Source organism: Eriocheir sinensis, chromosome 17 (assembly GCF_024679095.1).
Source record: "Eriocheir sinensis breed Jianghai 21 chromosome 17, ASM2467909v1, whole genome shotgun sequence".
NCBI classification, from domain to species: domain Eukaryota; kingdom Metazoa; phylum Arthropoda; class Malacostraca; order Decapoda; family Varunidae; genus Eriocheir; species Eriocheir sinensis.
The window spans coordinates 2,700,268-2,721,984 of record NC_066525.1 but is presented as its reverse complement, the minus strand read 5'-3'; the positions used below and the strand labels follow the sequence as shown (position 1 = coordinate 2,721,984).

Genomic DNA, 21,717 nt, shown 5'->3' with positions numbered 1-21,717 from the left:
TAAAACACATATACATTCAATTTTACTTCATATTTTCGTCATTTTTCTTCATGTTTTGTTCGACTTGGCATTTCTCTCCCTATCTCTGTCTCGACGCCCTGCTGCTCTTGGTATCAACTTAATGTTCGGTGATATTACTCTTTAAGCAGACATATATACCTCAATACTGACCTAAAGCACATATACATTCACTTTTACTTCATATTTTCGTTATTTTTCTTCAGTTTCTTCATCCTTAACACCACAACGGCTTCTAATAACGAAAGGCAACACTCAGCTTTCCTTTATACACTTCAATCCTCCTCTTCTTCATTTTCCTTCATTTTCTTCATCCTTAACACCACAACGTCTTCTAATAACGAAAGGCAACACTCAGCTTTCCTTTATACACTTCAATCCTCCTCTTCTTCATTTTCCTTCATTTTCTTCATCCTCAACACCACAACGGCTTCTAATAACAAAAGGCAACACTCAACTCGTCTTTCTATACTTCAATCATTCTCTTCTCTGTCATTTTTTCACAACGGCTTCTAATACCAAAAGTCAACACTCAACTCTCCTTTATGTACTTCAGTCCTCCTCCTCTCTTTCCTTTATCCCTCATTGTCTTGATCCTGAACACCACCACATGAAGCTTCCAGTAACAAAACGCAACCTTCACCTCTCCTTTATATACACTTCAATCCTCCCCTCGCATCCCCCTCTCCTGGCCTCCTTCTCCATAGATGTATTTTTGATATAATACAAATAGACGACGTAACTCTATAAATACCATAACTATCTTCGGTGTAATCCTGATGCTGGTGTACAGATAGACGTATACGTTAAAACTACATAATCCTGAGTGTTCTGATGTGTGTGTCTGAGGTTACGGGCCTTTGAGCTGTGTGTCTCACCCTCTGGCATTTAGGTAACTATTTGTAAAGGAGAGATTCTAGTTTAAGTGTCAGTACCCGTATACCGTGAGGAACCCTGGTGTATACTTATATATGTAAGGAGAAGGTGGAGTTTCATGTCTAGCCTTCTGTACGGAGATGGAGAGGAGTCAGCGAGTGTGCGTGTGTCTGTGTGTGTGTTTGGTGTTTCACTGTCCCTTGGAAGTGTTAGCGTGTCAGTCCCGACGCCAGATAGTCCATCAACTCAGAATCATCTAACCATACCTACCTTTCTCCAACACCTTCATTGCAGTATGTCTTGATGTGTGTTGAAAGAATGAGAATCAAAGAGACGCATCGACCATAACGATCTTGAAAGCGCGTGAATCAAATCGGGCTAAAAAGAGACGCAGCGCGAACTGTTACCGATCTTTCCTGGCGTCTTCATTGCAGTTTGTTGAAAGCCTGCAAATCCAATCAGGTTAGAAAGACACGCATGAACTGTAGTACCCATTCTACCCAACGCTGCCAGATTGTCGTACTCTACCTCTTATGTTTGCTGATTTCCGACCCAAAAACTGCTTTCATCACCCAAATAACTGCATTCATATATGGTTATCGTTTAAATGGTTAATTATTGGTGCTTCTTGGAAACAGTCATGGGCCAGAAACCGGTAAATACGCGGCTCTGAGTACGATAATCTGGCAACGGTGATTCTACCCAAACATCTTCACTGCACTGTGGAATCAAAACAGATGAAGAAAGACGCATTTGAACTGTTACCAATCTCACCCAAACACCTCCATTGTATTGCGTCATGAAGTACAATGAAAAACTGTGCCAATCAAAACAGTTAGAAAGAGACATTAAGAAGAGTTCGAACCGAATCAGTTAGAGACATTGACAGAGTGTGAGCCGAAGCAAACCAGTTGGCAAAAGTCGTGTGAACTGTTACCAATCAAACCCAACACCTCCATTGCATTGCGTCACGAAGTATATTGAAAAACTGTGCAAACCGAATCACCAAGAGACATTGAAAGGGAGTTAGAAGGACATTGAAAGGGTGTGAATCAAAGCAAACCGGTTGGCAAAAGTCGTGTGAACTGTTACCAATCAAACCCAACACCTCCATTGCATTGCGTCACGAAGTATATTGAAAAACTGTGCAAATCGAATCACCAAGAGACATTGAAAGGGAGTTAGAAGGACATTGAAAGGGTGTGAATCAAAGCAAACCGGTTGGCAAAAGTCGTGTGAACTGTTACCAATCAAACCCAACACCTCCATTGCATTGCGTCACGAAGTATATTGAAAAACTGTGCAAATCAAATCACTAAGAGACATTGAAAGAGTTAGAAAGACATTGAAAGGGTGTGAATCAAAGCAAACCGGTTGGCAAAAGTCGTGTGAACTGTTACCAATCAAACCCAACACCTCCATTGCATTGCGTCACGAAGTATATTGAAAAACTGTGCAAATCAAATCACTAAAAGGCAATGAAAGAGTTAGAAAGACATTGAAAGGGTGTGAATCAAAGCAAACCAGTTGGCAAAAGTCGCATGAGGAGCCGAATCAAAACAAAAGACGGTGTATAGTGTGGTAGAGTGAATCACAAGGGCGCTCTAGGGGGAGATAGCCCACTAGTGATTCACGGGGACAGTGTGGAGGCAATAAGTGAAAAAGAGAAAAGCTTTAGGGAAAATGAGCTAGGAAAAGAGAATCGCAAAGACATGGTAAAAAGAGTAACAAAAAAGACATGAACAGAGGAAAAAAGAAACTACCTATCAAAAGACCAAACAAGTTAAGGAGGTCAGTGTTGTTTTATTTTAGTGGTTGACGTTCCACCGTTGACTTAATTATTTTTCTCCTGTCTTGAATGTGAGACGTACGCAGGAGGAGGAGAAGATGCAGGTGTCAGGGAGGAGTAACAAGGAGTGTCAGACCCCAATAAAGAGACCTATAACACGTGAGTTTGTGGCCTTAATTACCTTAACACATAATCACATCGTCCAGCTTTTTTTTTACAGCAAAGGAGTCAGTTTAAGGGCATAAAAAAAGGAAACATATGGAAAAAAAAGCCCGCTACTCACTGCTCCTAAAAAGAGTTAGAGGAGTGGCCGAAAGATAGGTGTTTTGTTGTTTTTAAATCTTTCTACATGGACATCTTCCGCCATATTTGTTCCTTTATTTTGTATAGCTGTAGTCGGATTTGGCCTTTTCCTAAAATAAATTTAAATTTAATTTTTTTTTTTTTTTGTATTTATTTGTCCGTAGAATCCAAAGAACAAACATTTTTATGGAGAAAAAAAGAGTTTTTAAGTTTTTTTCTTTTACGCTGCCCGCCGCGCCTCAAAATAGCTCGCAGAGAGCTTTAGGGTCGGGAGCATATTTAAACTACTCCAACCGAACTTACGATGGGGGGGGCTGCCCCCCTCCCCCCCCCTATAAACCAGGGGGCTACGCCTCCCTGACCCCCCCTCATGTATATGATTTCTCACCTGCTGCAGCCCCTCGCTGCGGCCAGCACCAGAGGCGACGCGCTGTAAACATTATCCCATATTTTCAAAAAAAAAAAAAAATGAATTGGATTTTCAAAGCATTTCCATGACTGCTGAAGGTTTGCAAACGGAAAAGATCCATAAATTATATAATACTGAATATTACGACTTTTAAAGTTTGAATTTCTTCAGTATAGATAGGAAGAAAATAACTTTAAAAATAAAAAAAAAACTGTTAATTTCCAAAAAAATAATGTGATATTCTGATCTGTAGTCTCCACTTTGGCATGTATAATTTGAGACTGAAAAAAAGTAAATTGATAAATGAATAAAGAAGAAACGTATTAATGGATGAAACACTAGGAAATAACGATTGAACTAAACAAACTGTAATTACATTTGTTCTATAGCTATAATATCCCCCCCATATAGCACTGATGATTTGACACTGAAAAAATAATACTAAATAAACTAACGTATTCGGATATAAAGTAACATATCAGAAAATCAGGGCCAGAGACACGCCAGTTCTCGTCGACAAACCGACTTGGTCGGCTAGATTTCGATCGCTGATAGAGTCGGTCTGTCGGCATCCTGCTACGGGCCATCTTTGGCACAGGCCCGTCCTCCCCCGTGCAGGGGGGAGCGATTTTTTCCCTCAACGTTTCCCCTAGTGATACTAGGGGATGAATATTTAAAAAAAAAAAAAAATCAGGGAGAAACTTGATGACGAATAACATTAGGAAACTCATATTCCAGTAATAGGAGTAAACTAACGAACCAGCAATTACATTTGAACACGGCACTTAATAATCAACTCACATTCTAGCAATAGGAATAGACTAAACCAGCAAGTGCCTTCGAATACAGCACTCAAGAGCTTCGAACCCAGCAATGCTTCTGGTTCATCCACACGAAACCCGCTGGAGCTCGGTTCTCAGTGGACGGCTGGGTAGACACATTACTGAAGCCGCGCAGAGTAACAACAGCTTGACAAGAAGGTGACAAGATCAGTTCCTAGGCCACATGTGCACCGGGGACAAGGATCTGGCAGGAGTGTTCGTGTAATGGGAACCAAGGTAAGATGTGTTTGGTATGCTTGGTTACGTGTTGCCAAGGTAAGATGTATTTGGTATGCTTGATTACGTGTTGCCAAGGTAAGATGTATTTGGTATGCTTGATTACGTGTTGCCAAGGTAAGATGTATTTGGTATGCTTGATTACGTGTTGCCAAGGTAAGATGTATTTGGTATGCTTGATTACGTGTTGCCAAGGTAAGATGTATTTGGTATGCTTGATTACGTGTTGCCAAGGTAAGATGTATTTGGTATGCTTGGTTACGTGTTGCCAAGGTAAGATGTATTTAGTATGCTTGATTACGTGTTGCCAAGGTAAGATGTATTTGGTATGCTTGATTACGTGTTGCCAAGGTAAGATGTATTTGGTATGCTTGGTTACGTGTTGCCAAGGTAAGATGTATTTGGTATGCTTGGTTACGTGTTGCCAAGGTAAGATGTATTTGGTATGCTTGATTACGTGTTGCCAAGGTAAGATGTATTTGGTATGCTTGATTACGTGTTGCCAAGGTAAGATGTATTTGGTATGCTTGATTACGTGTTGCCAAGGTAAGATGTATTTGGTATGCTTGATTACGTGTTGCCAAGGTAAGATGTATTTGGTATGCTTGATTACGTGTTGCCAAGGTAAGATGTATTTGGTATGCTTGGTTACGTGTTGCCAAGGTAAGATGTGTTTGGTATGCTTGATTACGTGTTGCCAAGGTAAGATGTATTTGGTATGCTTGGTTACGTGTTGCCAAGGTAAGATGTATTTAGTATGCTTGATTACGTGTTGGTGAATAGGCTGGTAACTGATGAATGGCTTGACAAATGGAATGTCTTGTCAATTGATGAATAGCTAGATAATTAATGAATAGCTTGACAGGCTTGACAACACTACTACCGGAACTATCTTCGGTGAAATCCTGATGCTGGTGTGCAGATAGACGTATACGTTAAATATAATGAGTGTTCTGATGTGTGTACTTGAGGATACGGACCTATAGAAGAGGTTGCCTAGATCTTGTCAATTGGTGGAGAGTTTGACAATTAGTGGGGAGTTTGTCAATTAGTGAAGAGTTTTGCATAACAAGGCATTGACACGCTTCTCGGTAAAACTAGAAATATATCCTATGCAGTACCCATGCTATTTTTTCGGTATATTAGAAGCAGTTGTTAGCTAGATTAACCCCCTTCTCCAAGTCACTATTATGTCCATATCTCAGAGACATACATTAAGATAGGGAGCACAAGCGACATAAAGAGTAGAATCCTTGTCCGTGGAATAAAAGAAAAAAGAAAAGATGTGACAGGTTTAGTGCTCCGTTGCAAAGGCTGAGGCACGGCACTGCGCGGCGGGGCAGGACAACAACAAGCCAGCGTGGTGGAGACTGACTTTTGAGAGCCGCCGCCACCACCCTCCACCACACCACCACCTTTACACCACACCACCGGCATCTTTAAGCCCTCGACGGTGACACGCGGTGAGATGGAGACGAATAACGCAGTAGCCTTGTAGAAATCACCAAAAGACTGAAGCCGCCGTGTGTGTGACGTCCAGTGCCCAGTTTTGTGTACAGGGAGAGAGACTATTTTGTACCACACGGGGCAGAGTAACCTCAGGTCTCTATGTAGGAGGCAGTAAAGGACTGTAACCATCGTTTTATTTTTTTTGTTTTTTACAGCAAAGGAGACGCCTTAACCCTTTCTTTGCGCGTGGGACGGGACGCGACCATCCCCTCAGGCGCAGTCAGACAGCCCAATGAGGGGTATCTTTTAACCTCTGTATCTCAAAAACTATTCATCACAACTAAAAAACAAAAACACCATTGGAAAGAGAAGGTCCAGATCTATAGGAGTTGGATGTATGCCTCCTGCAAACATACACGCACTTTCAGGGAGTGTTGAATATGAACACTTACGTCGGTGCGTGCAGGATGATCAGCCATATTGTGGGAACTGCAGACATCTTTCCTTGAGATTCTGGCGAGGTTGTATTGCCAACTGCAATATTTACAACTGTTTGGTCAAAGAATCAGTCAGGTGATAGGTGAAGCTATGCAAAAATGCTGCTATATTGGACAAGAACATCCACTAGTTACTCGTCCATAGATTTGCCGCGCTGGGCTGAAACGATTTTCCACCAAATTTAGTGGAGAACCCACTCAATTGGCAATCCTGTGTTGTGAAAAATAGTGTTGGAACACATTCATACACGGGAGATTTGAGTGCAGCTGGAGCTCGCAGCGAGCGTTTAGCACCACCAGCAAATACGCCTAATGCTCGCTGCGAGCGTTTAGCAATGAAAGGCTTAAGGGCAACTTACTTACTTAGTTTATTTAATTGTGTATAGAGGTCTTGTGCCTCACAGTCGTGGTGGTCCACCGCTGTTCAGGAAGTTGCTGGCGTCCTGTCTCTTCAGCCGCACTCGGTCCGGTACGGAATTTGAGGCTGCTCTGCAGACTGATGTGTAGCCTGGCACTGGCGGTTCATCGGGCACTGCCCTAAGGAACCTGTCCAGTGCAGCTTTGAACCTTTCCACTGAGCAGCCTGTAATTTCCCGCACCTCTTTTGGTAGTGTGTTGAAGATTCTAGGGCCGTCGTGGGCTAGGCTGGCTGCCAGCTCTGATCTAATTTTCCCCGGCGCTCTTGTCGGCAGGGCATATCTTGAACACATGCATCCAGTTTTTCCAGAGATGTGGGCTGTCAACATTCCCAGTGTGGGGTCAGGGACAGTACCCTCCAGGATTTTCCATGTGTAACTGGCCTGGGGTAAAGATTCGTTTTAGGTCCATGCCAGTATCTCATAATCTACTTTATGAAACATCACTATGTCTTCATATATCTTTTCTACAAACCTTCAACAGTCATGGAAATGCTTTGAAAATCCAATTCAAGGACTTTTTTTTTACTCTTGAAAATAGGGAATAATGTTTACGAAAGCGCGTCGCCTCCTCTTGCGGCGGCCGTGGCGACGCTGCAGCCGCCACAGCCGTAAAATAGCTCACAGAGGGTTTAGGGTTGGGGAGCATATTTAAACCACTCCAACCGAACTTTACGACCTACTAACCCTATAACTGCACATGGCCTTGGTGTTCATCTCTCACATTGGCCCTAGATCCTGTGGTGGGAAATAACCCTTTGCCCCAGGATTCAGGGAAGGTGAACCCGACCCGACCAACTGCCCAGACCCTTCTTTAATTTGTTTAGTTGGGTTAAAGTACTAAAAATCAAGCATTGAACTAATGACAATTGTTGCTAATGCTTTTCTTGTGTAGGATTAAATAATTAGAGACCATCCAATACTGTAGCCATCCTTTTTTATTTTTTTTACAGTAAAGGAGGCAACTCAAGGGCAAAAAGCAAAAAAAAAAACAAGAACAAAAATGCCTGCTAGACAATGCTCCAAATACTTAATGCATAACTCGGGCCCTGCTATTGTAGTAACGTGTCGATGGATTGAATCATCTTTACCATGCATGTCAACTAGTCTTAATAATTCTTTATGTTTCAGAGAATGTTCAACCCCACCACATTTGGCTCTGCTGGGAGTAGTTTTAGCGGGTTTGGCCTGTCCACCACTACTCCTGCCACGGCCAACCCTATGAAGGATTTTGAAGTAAGTATTTTCAGCTTCACTATGATTCTCCCACTGACATTCATCTTTTTTTTCTTTTTTATTTCTTTACAGCAAAGGAGACAGATCAAGGGCTTAAAAAAAATAATAATAATAATGAAAAAAAAGGCCGCTACTTACTGCCCCTAAAAAGATTGGAGAAGAGTGACCGAAAGAGAAGTCAATTTCGGGAGGAGAGGTGTCCTTAAGTTTCCATTTACAATAGAATTGGGGTTCATTATATCAATTAGGATTATCAGGGCCCATCCAGCTGCTGTTGTCATTCTGGGTGAGCTAATTCAGTCCCTCACTAACAAAATTTGGTGTTACAAGGCCCCTGGGATGTCTCAAATTATGCAGTGCTTTGTAGTAATCTATCGCTACAGTCTTCCAAATATGTCGAGGCCGGTCTGGTGTAGGCTTCCGCGGGTCCTTTCCTCCCCTCTGCTTTGCCACACAGTCCCAACACCTATCTCTTCCTCTCATATGTAAGCTATAGGCAACATATGAGAGGAAAAAATAGGTGTTGGGACTGTGTGGCAGAGCAGAGGGGGGAAATGGACCCGCGGGAGCCAACACTCAAATGGACTCGACAATTTGGTTTCACTATAGCATGTGAGTATGATTCTTTTTTGTGTCATCTGCCCTCTTTTGCTGTAGTAAAACCCTTCATTACACAAGGATGTAAGGTGATTCAGACACACCCACAACTGACAGCAAGTGCGTGTTGTGCCTTTCAAGATGAGTAGAATATGCACACAGCTATTTTTCATGGCAACCCTTACTTAACATGTTTATTTCTTCTTTTTTTTTTTTCTTTTTTGTTCCAGGTTGTGAATCCTCCTGATGACTCTGTTCAGTGCATGGCGTTCTCTCCTCCTTCCATTCCACAAGATTTTTTGGTCGCTGGAAGTTGGGACAATAATGTAAGTTTAATATGCACTAAGGAATTGGCTCCCAAGATTAATATTATAGTCATTGTACACTAAACTGGTCCAGAAGCTCACACCCTCTACCTCACCCTTCACCCAAGGTAACATTGACTCCTAACTCCAAGCTCCTTTCAGAAAGCCAACCAGTCAGCTCTCGTAGGTATGGAAGAGTTCATTTCATGGTCGGGAGTTTTGCCTTCGTAACGGCAATCCCTGATGTAGTCCTTCACTCTCTGGCTCTCTGTGTTCCTCCTTTTCATTCCTTTTTTCTCTTCTCATCAAAAATTTCTGTATTTTCTTCTTTCTTTTGTGCTTTTTGGGGCTTATGGATCAGTTTAGTGGACAAGTGTAGTTACCGTAGTTGATATTTCGTAATGTTTCCTGCAGGTGCGATGTTGGGAGGTGCAGAGAGATGGGAAGACAATAGGAAAGGCCCAGCAGACCATGGGAGGACCAATCATGGATGTGGCGTGGCATGATGACGGCAGCAAGGTGTGTATGGTAGTAACAATGCAGGTGCCGTGAGATATTTTACTTGGATTATTTTGAAATGCATTTTTTTGTTATAGCCCAAAATATTCCAGAGATTCACGAAACTGTTTAGAAGCTTCCAGAAAGGGAGTGCAGTTCATGGTATTATCAGATGGACATTATCTTGTGCTACGGAGGTATTAGAGATTGAAAGGAGTGTGGATTTGTATTCTTTATTAACCCGGTAACTGCGGGGATCATGTTTCTTAAAGGCTCCTCTAAGCGAGAAAACCGAGAAAAAATCATCACTCACGCAAACCATTTCATAATATATATCAACTCATTTCTGATCAGTTTATGCATCATTTCTTTTGGGGGGTTTATATCAAGGCAAAAACTTGGCCTGTTGCTGGTACACGGTAAAGCCACAAATTTGGTCTGTCGCTGCTACCGGGTTAAGAAGGATCTAGCAGGGAACAGAAAAATTCCTCGGCATAAGTAAAAAAAAACAGCAGGAATTACTATCAAGCTGAACTAAAGGCAAAAGGTTCAGGCTGCTCTGCGATATCATTTGAAGCCAAAAATCATGTTGTTGTAATTTGTTCAGCATGGATTCTTTTTGTTGTTGTGATAAATTCAGCATAGATTCCTTTTTTTTTTGCTGTGATTAAGTCGGCATGGATTCTTTTTTGTTGTTGTTTTGTTGTGATAAATTCAGCATAGCTTCTTTTTAAGTCAGCATGTTGTGATAAATTCAGCATAGATTCTTTTTAAGTCAGCATGGATTTTTTTTTTCAGGTGTTTATGGCAAGCGCAGACAAAACCGTTCACTGCTGGGACTTGGGGAGCAACCAGAAGATGCAGGTGGCTCAGCACGACGCCCCAGTGAAGACAGTGCACTGGATCAAGGCACCAACGTACTCCTGCATCATGACGGGCTCGTGGGATAAGACTTTAAAGGTATGTAATGTTTTATAGTAATCCAGCACTAGCATGTAAGTACGTTTATTTTTGTGTAGTCTGCCCTCTCTTGCTGTGCTAATGGTCATATTTCTAAACATTTCACCTCCCAAACACACATTTAACAAGGCTTTCGTGGGAGCTTTGGGCATCTGCAGGGGTAGTTTCATGGCTCTGGTGGTAGGTTGACCCTTCTTTTGTACCATGAATCTAAGAAAACACTCATTGGAACCTGATTGATCTCCTTTTTGACCTTTGGAAATAGTTGTGTGAGAGGTGGAAGCATCTGATAATACCAAACTAAAACCTTTCATCACACAGATTTATAAGGAGAGTCAGACACAACAGATGGGAATAAAAATATATGAGTAAAGCTGAATTAAATTTAACCCAATAGCTGCAGGGATCATGTTTCTTAAAGGCCCCTCTAAGCGAGAAAAATGAGCAAAAATCATCATTCACGCAAACTGATTCATAATATATATCAACACATTTCTGATTAGTTTGTGCATCATCTATTTTGGGGGGGTTATATCATGGCAAAAATTTGGCCCATCGCTGGTACATGGTAAAGCCACAAATTTGGCCCGTCGCTGGTTCATGGTAAAGCCACAAATTTGACCCGTCGCTGCTACCGGGTTAACAGAAGCTAATTGGTCTGCTAGGTTTTCAAAGTTAACTTCACTATTTAACAGATTATCAGAACCATGCATAACTTCTCTATTTCTGTTATTGTCTCTTCAAGAAATAACTTAGCACATGTATTCAGTTAGACTCCTCATTTCTTTTACAGCATGATAATTTCTAGATTGAGAAGAGAACATTTTTAATTTCGTTCATGTGTTTTTAGTTTTGGGACACACGGAGCGCCCAGCCCATCATGACCATCAACCTCCCGGAGCGATGTTACTGTGCTGACGTGGAGTATCCCATGGCCGTGGTGGGCACTGCTAACCGCCACCTCATTGTGTACCAGCTTGAAGGCCAACCACAGGAATTCAAACAGATAGAATCACCATTAAAATATCAGGTAAGTGGAAAATTCATAAAGGTATAGGTGGGAGATGAAGGTCTGCTGGTCTCTATGTGGGGGTGGGGGTTCAGAAAGATTAATATACAGGATAATGAAAGCCGTTAGCTGCTTTTGATAATAGTAAAACAATGAATGAATGAAGATACTGGTTTATAATTGTTTTTGTGTAATAGTAAAAAGCTAAATGGATGAAGATACGTACTGGTCTACTGCCTACAATCTTTGCTAGAGTCTTCACCATATCACAATTTTTCTCAAGAGGATTGTTGGAAATTAGTATACAGGCAACAGTGATGGGTGACTTAGGATGAACACCAGGGAAGAGAAAGTTTATGATTGTCAGGAGTGGGATAGACTCATAGCCCAGCGAACCCCAGAAAGGAGAGAGAAGAGTAATGGCCATCTTCTTGGAGTCTCTTTGCATCCTTGTTATGTACGTCACCATGTTATGTTCCTTCCTTACAGCACAGATGCGTCGCGATCTTCAAGGACAAGAAGGGTGCCGGTGCTCCTGCTGGGTTTGCTCTGGGCAGCGTGGAGGGCCGGGTAGCCATCCAGTACATCGTGGCAGCATCACCAAGAGACAACTTTACGTTTAAGTGCCACCGCTCAAACGGCACCTCCAACGGCTTCCAGGACATATACGCGGTGAGTGTCCTGGAGTACGTTTTCCTTGTTGTCTTCTTCAGTTTTTCTTTTCTTTTTACGGTAAAGGAAACAGCTCAGGGGTAACAAACAAAGGAAAAACAAAAAAGCTTCCAAGACAAATCTACCATGAGTATCTTGGATTTTGTTTACCTTATAGTCTTCAGCTCACCCTCCTCACCTCCCCCATTTTTTTGCCATAAAGGAAACTGCTGATGGGCAAGAAACTTAAGGAAAAAAATTAAAAAAGCAGTCTCCGTTTACTCCTATCCCTTCTATTTTCTTTTCCTTATGGTAGTATTAATGTGTGAATTATTGTCTTTAACCAGTACACATCACATATATACCATAATGCTCTCATAGCTGGGTATTTCAGTTATGTGCCATGTCTAACGTTGCCTGATTGTCGTACTCATCCGCTTATATTTCCAGACTTCCCACCCCAAAACTGTCTTCTGGGCCCCAATAATGAAACTCATTTATAGTTATCGTTAAAAGAGTTGGATCCTAATGTCTCTTGGCAATAGTTACGCCCCAGGAACCAGTAAATACTATGCTCTGAGTACGATAACCTGGCAACGGTGGTCATGTCATCCTTTACGTCTCTAACTGAGCATTCCTAAGATACATTTCTCTTCCACAGGTGAACGACATAAAGTTCCACCCAGTCCATGGAACACTGTCGACAGTTGGTTCTGATGGCAGGTTCAGTTTCTGGGATAAGGATGCTCGTACAAAGCTTAAGAATTCAGAAGCAATGGAGCAGCCCATCTCATGCTGTGCTTTCAACCATAACGGCCAGATATTTGCTTACGCTGTATCCTATGACTGGTCTAAGGTAAGTCTGTGTTATGTTGTTTAGCAGATGTCGTATTCAAAACATAAGTGTAAGAGTTATCTCCTCTCTTTTTGTACTAACATGTGAAGGGAGCAATCAAATGAGACTTAGATGAGAGGACATTTAAGTTTATGTTTTCTGACAGTTAAGACAAGACTGAAAGGGAATTACTAAGGGCAAATTAGATAAAACTTGTGCTGGAAACATGTGTGAAGGGAGCAATCAAATAAGAGTTAGATTGAGAGGACATTTAAGTTTCTGTTTTCTGACAATTAAAACAAGACTGAAAGGGAATTACTTAGGGCAAATTAGTTAAAAAAATATTTGTACTGGAAACATGTTAGGACACGTAATGATGGTATAGATAATAATGAGTTTAGGGTCAGGAAGGAGATAAAACTACTTCACTAATAGGACGGTGGACAAGTTGAACAAATTAAGCACATATGTAGTTAATGCAAAATACGATTAACAATTTTAAATTATGGTTAGATAGATTAACAGATGAAGAAAAAGTAACTGGTAAATAATTAATTCTTTAAACTAATTTTCTTTCATGTTTACTAATAGACGTATGTTAAATAATTCATATTTTAGAAACAATACTTTTTTTCTTTATACTATTAGAATGATGGTGTGGTAGGTGGGTCATATAAGACTTACATATTTTACTTTCCAGGGTCATGAATACTTTAATCCACAAAAGAAAAACTACATATTCCTGAGATCTTGCTACGATGAACTGAAGCCTCGGAGCCGCTAACCTACACTGGGGAAGGTCACCAGTGCTGTCTTTCTGAGTCATGCCACACTGCACTGTATGTCTCTGTACTGTTGGTGGAGTGAATGATAGCTTTTAATTTTAGGGTATATTTTGCAATTTCTAGAACTTTTCCATCAAAGTAATGTTTTTATTATGGCAGTATCAAAATTATTATTTGTGAATAATAAGAGTACAAAACTTGAGAAAAGAGTGAAGTATGTATGTAATCAGTCGATTATTTATGAGTTTGTTATACAAAACCTTCAAATAAAATACATTTTACTGAAATAAGTAGCATTTATTGTGTAATGTCAGTTTAGGGTCAAGAGTATTATAACCACGATAGATATTCACTGTCTTGAATTTTTATTATGTAAAAATATACATTATGCTCTGTAAACACATTATTAGCAACACTTAATAATATTTTTATGGCCCATGTCAGACCAAGCTTAAGTCCTGCTTTTCAATTTTACATATATACTTATATGTGGTTGTATATTGTGATACAATTCTCTTCTATGGGGAGAAATTCCTTTTATATAACTTTAGTATTACATGACAGGCTTTCTGAGAGAAGGAAGCATGTTTTCTATGGATTAAGAAGTCACTGTTACTGATCTTTTTCATGCAGAACAGCATAGTGGGCAAACTTCATCAATCATAAATGTATTCCCAGTAAAGTTAATTTAATTCCTCGTTTCCTTGTTTGTTTCTTGCTAAACAGGAGTCCATCAGAGGGCTGGTATTCATCTCCAAGAGAAGCCACCTAGAAATAAAGGACACATTAAATAAGTCAGTGTTAGTAATTAATATTGAATGGTTACCTGCCTTACCATCCCTAGGGTTCACAAGTATTCTTGTAGGACCTTTTCCTATCCTTTGTACGAGACAGGATCCATTAACATGCTCAAGCCGGGCTTTGAGGGCATCCCTTTTGCCTCCCTTAAGGTGCTACCACACAGACATTTTCTGGTGTCTTGTTGGCATCTAGCCACCGGTGGCAAGGAGTGCTCTTCCTATCACACGCGCAAGAGATGTTTTCGGCCTCAGCACAGAGCAAAACAAGCTGGATGCTAAACATATGTCGAGTATGTATATCTATATCTATATCGAGAGAGAGAGAGAATGCTAATTTCTTCAAAACTTCTCTATGTATTTCTCTCCAAATAGTTTTCATCCCTGGTGTCCCACAGACACTTGTTTTCCCGATAGAGCTCACACAGGGTGTTAAGAGCATCCTTGGAAAACTAGATAAACAAAAAGTAATTACAGTAAATAGAGGCCTGAGAAGAAGATATGTTCTAAGTAAAAACTTATGAATACAAAGGTGCGTTCAGATTTTAGTGATATAAGAGGAGACGAGGAAGGATTTGTAAATAGTAGTATAAATAGTAAATGTTATTTTCTGAATTTTGCTCACTATATTTACTTCGGATAAGCTAAAAATTGTTGCTCAATCCAATAATGTCAACAGATTTTGCCCTTCTTGTGTTACAAATGAACTAAGTAAAGAAATTGAATATTTTAGGAACCTAAGCGAATGTGTTGAGCAATAGAGACGTCAGACACACACACACCCGCCCGCCAACATCCAATTAGCAGCATACTCAGCTGTGGAACCAGCTTCCGTTAGGAGGGATTCAATGGAAGTAAAGGGACAATATCTGTGAACAAGGACACAGAACCTGAGGGGATTGAGTTCCCCGGGCACTCGCTTCAATGAAGGATAAGCATATGAGCCACCAGGGGTAACAAAGCTTGTGAAGAAGGTAAAATACTAGTGGCCTTATTTGGTTTTGCTATCATGAATTGTTCCTTGCAGTGCACTCACAAAATACTGATCATCAGCAAGTATACTCTGTAATGGAGTGGCAACACTAAATGTAATACACAACATGAAAACAGAAATGTAAATACTTGTGGAATCAAATGAGGGAATTCTTGGTCCTCCATATGACTGGGGCAAATTCTTCATCACTTGAGTCTTCACTGGTGTCTGAGTCTGCTTTTACATTCCCTCTGTCCTTAAGTTGGGTTGTCTTCTTTTTATCAAGCTCCACAACCCTGAAAGATATCAAAATTATTAAAAAGTGACTCCAAAAATATTTCAAGTGACAAATACTCTCAGACAACTTTGTGGCAAAAGAAACGTTACTTTTCCAAACACGCAATCTGTTCATTGGCTTGTTCTATCTGTGTGGCGAGCGCTGCCTCCTCCTTGTCTTCTTCAATGATGGTTCTGCTCTCCTGCTCTGCTGCCGAGACCTCCCGCATGAAGGACATCCACTCCTCGGCATCTTTGTCCTTGTATTCAACATTGCGTGCCTAAAAATAGAAAAGATTTGAATTTGGCATGAAAGAAGAAGTATATTTCACATGTGAAACTCGATAAGAGGAAAACTAAAGAGTTAATTTCATAAGAATGGTTTTGGGTTTGAATAGGAAACCTTCTCAGACTGCAAATCTTACTTTGGCATCTGCCACTGGGTCATCAAAGAAGCCCTCAGGTAAGGCTTCAGATGTGTTGGGCTTTGGAGGATGCTTAGGCTTTGGTGGCTTCTCGCTGTAGAGTGACTCCGCCTCCTGAGGCTTGGATGACACCACGTCTGAGTCAAAGAACCCTTCAGGAACACCTGTGAGAAGAAAAAGCAAATATTGTGCAAACGAGACATTCCTCCAAACCATTAGTCTGCAATGCTTCAGCTTTTAGCTGCAGTAAATTGCATAACAAATGACAATACTATTCCAACCTTGGATGTGAATATATATTATATGCACAAAAAGTTACTTCAGACAAATGGGCAAGATAAACAATTAATAAAGATAAACTCGTACATTTTTAACGCACACTGAAAAGTTATCAAGCTGCGGAAACAAGTTATAAGAGCAACATATATTCTGTTCCTTCATGTTTCATTATTCTAAGATCCATACTCACCGTTTACTTCTGTGTGCCCATTTTCTGACTTAATTTGAGGTGCTGCTGATGGTGGTGGTTGTTGTGGCGGAGGCATCTGCTCTTGTGGATCTTCGTCTTCACTTTCCGAAGAAGAGGAGTAAGTACTAGCCACATTCTTAAGAATCCCTGTGAAAAGGAAAAGTGCAAAATATAAAAATTGCAAACACAATTCAACCATTTAAGTTTGTTTATATACCACACTAAACACTAATTCTATGAACAGCTAAGATTACCAGATATTTAGTTATATTTTCACACTTGCTCAGCTGTCCTTTCTTTACAATTTGCTTTTCTAGCATGAAAAATAAAAGCAATATTGCCTTTTGGTTGTGCGTTCATTATCACCATTGAGCAAATCAAACATGAAATTATCACCTTCAAATGTATTCTTTTATCTGGATGAGCAATTGCAGCCTAAAATATCAGTGGCAATAAAATACTTGGTTCAATGACTAACCTTTGGGTTTTAATGGTGCTTTTTTTTTCCTTTGCGACTCTGAGCCGGGTGAGGCGGGTCTCTTGAACGAATCTTCTTTTTTGCTGCTGCCGCTGCTTAAGTGTGGAGCATTAAGCTGCAATGGAGATGTGTACAGTAATTACAAATAAATATGTTGAAAGATTTTGCCTTATGTTCTATCCTAAAAGAGGAGAGGAGAGGAACAATGCAACAAGACTAGGAAGTGTCAGAAATAGAGAGGTCCTTAGAGGAAGGATCAGCACTAAACTGAGCAAAATGGAGGAGGATCACAGCAAGTCCAACCACTAAAATGGGAGAAGATGGACAATAAGCGAAGAAGATTCTATCCTTAAAGATAAAAACATACCATTTGAAGCAAAGAAAGCAATATCTGATGTTTATATTAATATAAACATCAATGGAATCAAATTCAGGCCCTAAACCTGACCATCCTAATATAATAAACTCACATAATAAAGATAAAATGACTCCATGCTTAAGATACGTAATGCAGGCCCTCTGTCAAACAAAACTTAAATTACCTGCTGCTGTTTTTTCTTTAAGGCTGTAAGGTTCTCCTGGTGGGATCGCTTGTTGACGTGTGCTTGCCATATAATTGCACTCTTCACGGTTGTGCCACACACTACGCACATCAGCTGTCCACGACTGTTGTATCTGAAGTCTTAGTTAAGTGAAAAATCTTGAAAATATTCCAGTAATTCAATATCAAATCAGGAGCCTCTGAAACATGATCATCAGCAGCAGCAGTAGTCACTATCAGTTCACTCCAGCACAAAGCTAGAGCTATGTGTGGCCTCGATGTTCATCTCCATATCATTGGCCTTTAACCCAGTAGCAGCAACGGGCCAAATTTGTGGCTTTACCTTGTAGCAGCGACGGGCCAAATTTGTGGCTTTACTGTGTAGCAGCAACGGGCCAAATTTGTGCCATTATATAAACCCCCCAAAATAGATGATACATAAACTGATCACAAATGCTTTGATATATATTATGAAATGGTTTGTGTGAGTGATGATTTTTTTCTCATTTTTCTCGCTCAGAGGGACCATTAAGAAACGTGATCCCCGCTGCTACCGGGTTAAGCGTGGTGGGTGAGAACTCATTACCAAGGGACACAACAAGGCCAGGGCAGCATCCAGGTTACCAGAGTTTATTTTCCCCAGGTACCCATTTACTGACCATCCCAAAAAGAAAGATGAATAGCTGGGTGAGTTGCATGCCAATTTCCCAAAAAGTTGGAAATTTTCGTTTAGTCGGCGCAACATTTGTGGTCATATGCCAGAGAGAGACAGAAGGGGAAGGAATTATAGAAGGGAACAGATCCCATGAGACGGAACACAACCCCTGATTAATACCTGGTACCCATTCACTGCTGGGTGGACAGGGGCGTAGGGTATTGGAAAAGCCACCCAAATTTTTCCACTCCACCCGGGAATCGAACCCAGGCTCTCTCGGTTCTGAGCTGAGTATGCTAACCACTGCACCACGAAGCCCCTGGCCAATAGGGGAGGACATAGGAGAGAACACTATAAGTCCTCACTAAAACAGGGATGCAAAAAGAGCTGAATTGCTTCAGTAAGTAATATTCACACTGACAAATGTAGAGCAGACACTTATGGAAACCTTGGTGAACAATGACAATCACAAGACTTATTTTTTGGCATAAAGGATACTTGGCATGGGGCGAGTCGATCTGTTTGGTGACGGCTTTGCTCTTCATCTGTTCCTGCATGAGCTTCTTGATGTCCTGTGGTCTCTCCCTTTTTGATGCCATGGTGCTGCTCCTATCTTATGTATGCTGGGCTCCTAGTGATTAAGTTTCCAAGACCTGTGGACATGGTAGGTAAAAAAAAAGTAAGTCTTACCCACATGTACTCTCAACAATAAACTGGTGCTGCTCCTATCTTCCATATGCTGGGCTCCTGGTGATTGAAGTTTCCAAGGCCCGAGGACATGGTAGGTAAAAAAGAACTAGCATCACCTACATTGTTTCAACACTTAACTGAACAAATCACTTAAAAATAACCTGTGATGTAAATTCCTAAGTGGCACTCAAGTTTGAGGTTAAGTAAATAAAGTAGCAAGTTAAACCAATAAAACTAATGCTCTGACACACCATGACATCCCAGTAAATTTTTATTACTGTCGATATGAGAGAATACAGACAGGCTATATCTTATAATGTTGCCTGATAACTGTCACACTTAATTCTAGCAGAAAAAAGTGTCACCCACCTACTCAAGTGAATTGGGTGTGATTCTAAATATCCACCTTTTCTAAGCATAATGTCTGACAAGTGGAGCCTCAGAATGATGGTAATATGGATATAAAAATACTAGAGCCTATTTGGCATTAACTTTCTTCTTTAGTAGTTACAGTGCCGGTTACTATTCTTAGCAGCAATAGATTACGGGTCTCAATGACAACGGATTAGTTTACATCAATAGGTTACCGGTACTATTTAAGAGGTGACATTAGTACCATCTGGCAAGTAAATGCAGGGTTCTGTTGGTTTATAAATAGATACCGAGGTCATTACGGCTGATTTAGGGACCAAGACAGCCAGATGATCAACTGCAGTGCTTGTTGGTCATCCTAGCACCCACAACACACCTAAATTTCAGCAGTAAATTCCATCTTAGGGTTCCTTCTGGTGAAAAAAGTTATGTGCACATGGGAAAATATAATTCATTAACCAAGAAATGATAAATGGTCCATGTGCAGGAGAAAGGGGGACAAAGCCCTCCCCTGTAGGCAGCTGAGTTAGGTTTCATTCAGTCAGATTAAAATAATGGGAGCCAAGGAAGGGCAACTCCTGCCATAAGGTGAAGTTAATTTTGTTGATTGCGTTAAAATAATGGGAGGGGGGTTAAGGGCAGGAACCACGACCGGCATGTCCACAACCTTATAATGGGAGGCAGCCGCTTACGTGCACTCCCCCTGTTCTGTTGATGTTCGGGGGGGGTTAGCCTTTGCAACGGCCCCTCCTGATTTTCTTTACTTCGTGCCTTTCTTTTCTTGTCTTCTTTTCTATTCTTGGTGCTTGTTCCCACTCCCACTCCCTCCCTCCCTCCTGTCACCAATGGTTGGACGGGTGGCGCCACATGTCAGGGCGATGGTAACACTACACGCATGATTCTCTTAGTAATAAGGGACATACTATCAAAATCACTGTCACACATACTATATACTAAGCCAAGGGTGTTCACAGGCATGCAGGGAGAGGAAATTGGTGGATAAAAAGGTAGAACTCACCGCCCAGCTGACCGACCCCTCCCTGCGCCACTACCTGGTTTGTTTACCTCTCGCTCAGGGATGCCACGTTATCGTACTCAGAGCCTCGTATTTACCGGTTTCTTAGCCATAGCTATTGCCAAAAAATACCAATAATTAACCACTTTAACGCTAACTATACATGAAGGTAAGTATTGGGGTCTAGAGGGCAGTTTTTGGGTCGGAAATCGGCAAACATATGAGGTTGAGTACGACAATCTGGCAACGTGGCACTCTCGCTTGGATGTCACGTTATCGTACTCACCAAACTGGATTTTCCTATTTCTAACGCATAACGATTATAAGAAACCCTCTATAATTAACATTTTTAGCAATAACTAGAAATGTGTACCGTTAGTTTTATGAGTGCGACTGTTTTTAGTCTGAAATAGGCGAATATGAGAAGCTGAGTACGACAATCTGGCAACGTTACCGAGCAGACTTATTATTTCTCCTCCCTTAACGAATAAATGAATTCCCTGTGACACTAAACCATGCAAAATATCAGTATCTATAAATGAGATGTACAGATGTTAAAAAATAAAGATGGGGATGTAGAGACGCAAGACCCCCTGCCGCAACGGGCGTAAGCTACTCCCACTGAGGTATAGAGAGGGTATGGCGAGGATTTAGCCGATTATTTTTTTCTCTTGAATGATCTGGAGCAGTTGCCACCCTATGTGTATGCTTTGGAGACTTACCCAACACTATAGCTCTTCCTAATCAGACTAACGTTAAATTAACCCGGTAGCTGCGGGGGTCATGTTTCTTAGGTCAGGTCAGGTTAGATTAGGTTAGGTTAGGTTAGGTTAAAGGTCCCTCTAAGCAGAATAACGGGAAAGAATCATCACTCACGCAAACCATTTCATTATATATATCAATGCATTTGTGATCAGTTTATGCATCATCTATTTTGGGGGGTTTATATCATGGCAAAAATTTGGCCTGTCGCTGGTACACAGTAAAGCCACAAATTTGGCCCGTCGCTGGTACACGGTAAAGCCACAAATTTGGCCCGTCGCTGGTACACGGTAAAGCCACAAATTTGGCCCATCGCTGGTACACTTTAAAGCCACAAATTTGGCCCGTCACTGGTACATGGTAAAGCCACAAATTTGGCCCGTCGCTGGTACATGGTAAAGCCACAAATTTGGCCCGTCACTGGTACATGGTAAAGCCACAAATTTGGCCCGTCGCTGGTACATGGTAAAGCCACAAATTTGGCCTGTCACTGGTACACGGTAAAGCCACAAATTTGGCCCGTCGCTGGTACATGGTAAAGCCACAAATTTGGCCCGTCGCTGCTACTGGGTT

General features: G+C 41.1%; 2 protein-coding genes across 4 annotated transcripts; one reads left to right on the top strand and one right to left on the bottom strand.

The window, feature by feature from the left end:
• The first annotated feature begins 4,297 nt into the window (after positions 1–4,297).
• LOC126999763 (protein Rae1-like) lies at positions 4,298–15,602 on the top strand. Of its 3 annotated transcripts, XR_007753550.1 has the most exons (10): positions 4,298–4,453; positions 7,947–8,051; positions 8,879–8,974; positions 9,368–9,472; positions 10,250–10,411; positions 11,262–11,441; positions 11,910–12,092; positions 12,733–12,927; positions 13,607–13,745; positions 14,418–15,602. XR_007753550.1 is itself a non-coding variant. In XM_050862626.1 (9 exons), the coding sequence occupies exons 1-9, from the start codon at positions 4,442–4,444 to the stop codon at positions 13,688–13,690; spliced, it is 1,122 nt and encodes a 373-aa protein (XP_050718583.1). In that variant the 5' UTR covers positions 4,299–4,441; the 3' UTR covers positions 13,691–14,390. The 3 variants fall into 3 exon arrangements, 2 of the variants coding, with proteins under 2 accessions (XP_050718583.1, XP_050718584.1); XM_050862626.1 differs by lacking the exon at positions 14,418–15,602 and having other exon boundaries at positions 4,299–4,453; positions 13,607–14,390; XM_050862627.1 differs by lacking the exons at positions 4,298–4,453; positions 14,418–15,602 and adding an exon at positions 5,749–5,916 and having other exon boundaries at positions 13,607–14,390.
• On the bottom strand, positions 14,036–20,480 carry LOC126999765 (zinc finger protein 830-like). The gene is made up of 9 exons (XM_050862628.1): positions 20,386–20,480; positions 18,804–18,958; positions 17,652–17,784; positions 17,110–17,224; positions 16,632–16,778; positions 16,163–16,326; positions 15,849–16,018; positions 15,611–15,757; positions 14,036–14,459 (listed from the first exon to the last, which is right to left on the bottom strand). Exons 2-8 carry the CDS (start codon positions 18,902–18,904, stop codon positions 15,619–15,621), a joined length of 969 nt encoding a protein of 322 aa, XP_050718585.1. The 5' UTR covers positions 18,905–18,958; positions 20,386–20,480; the 3' UTR covers positions 14,036–14,459; positions 15,611–15,618.
• Positions 20,481–21,717: the final 1,237 nt, after the last annotated feature.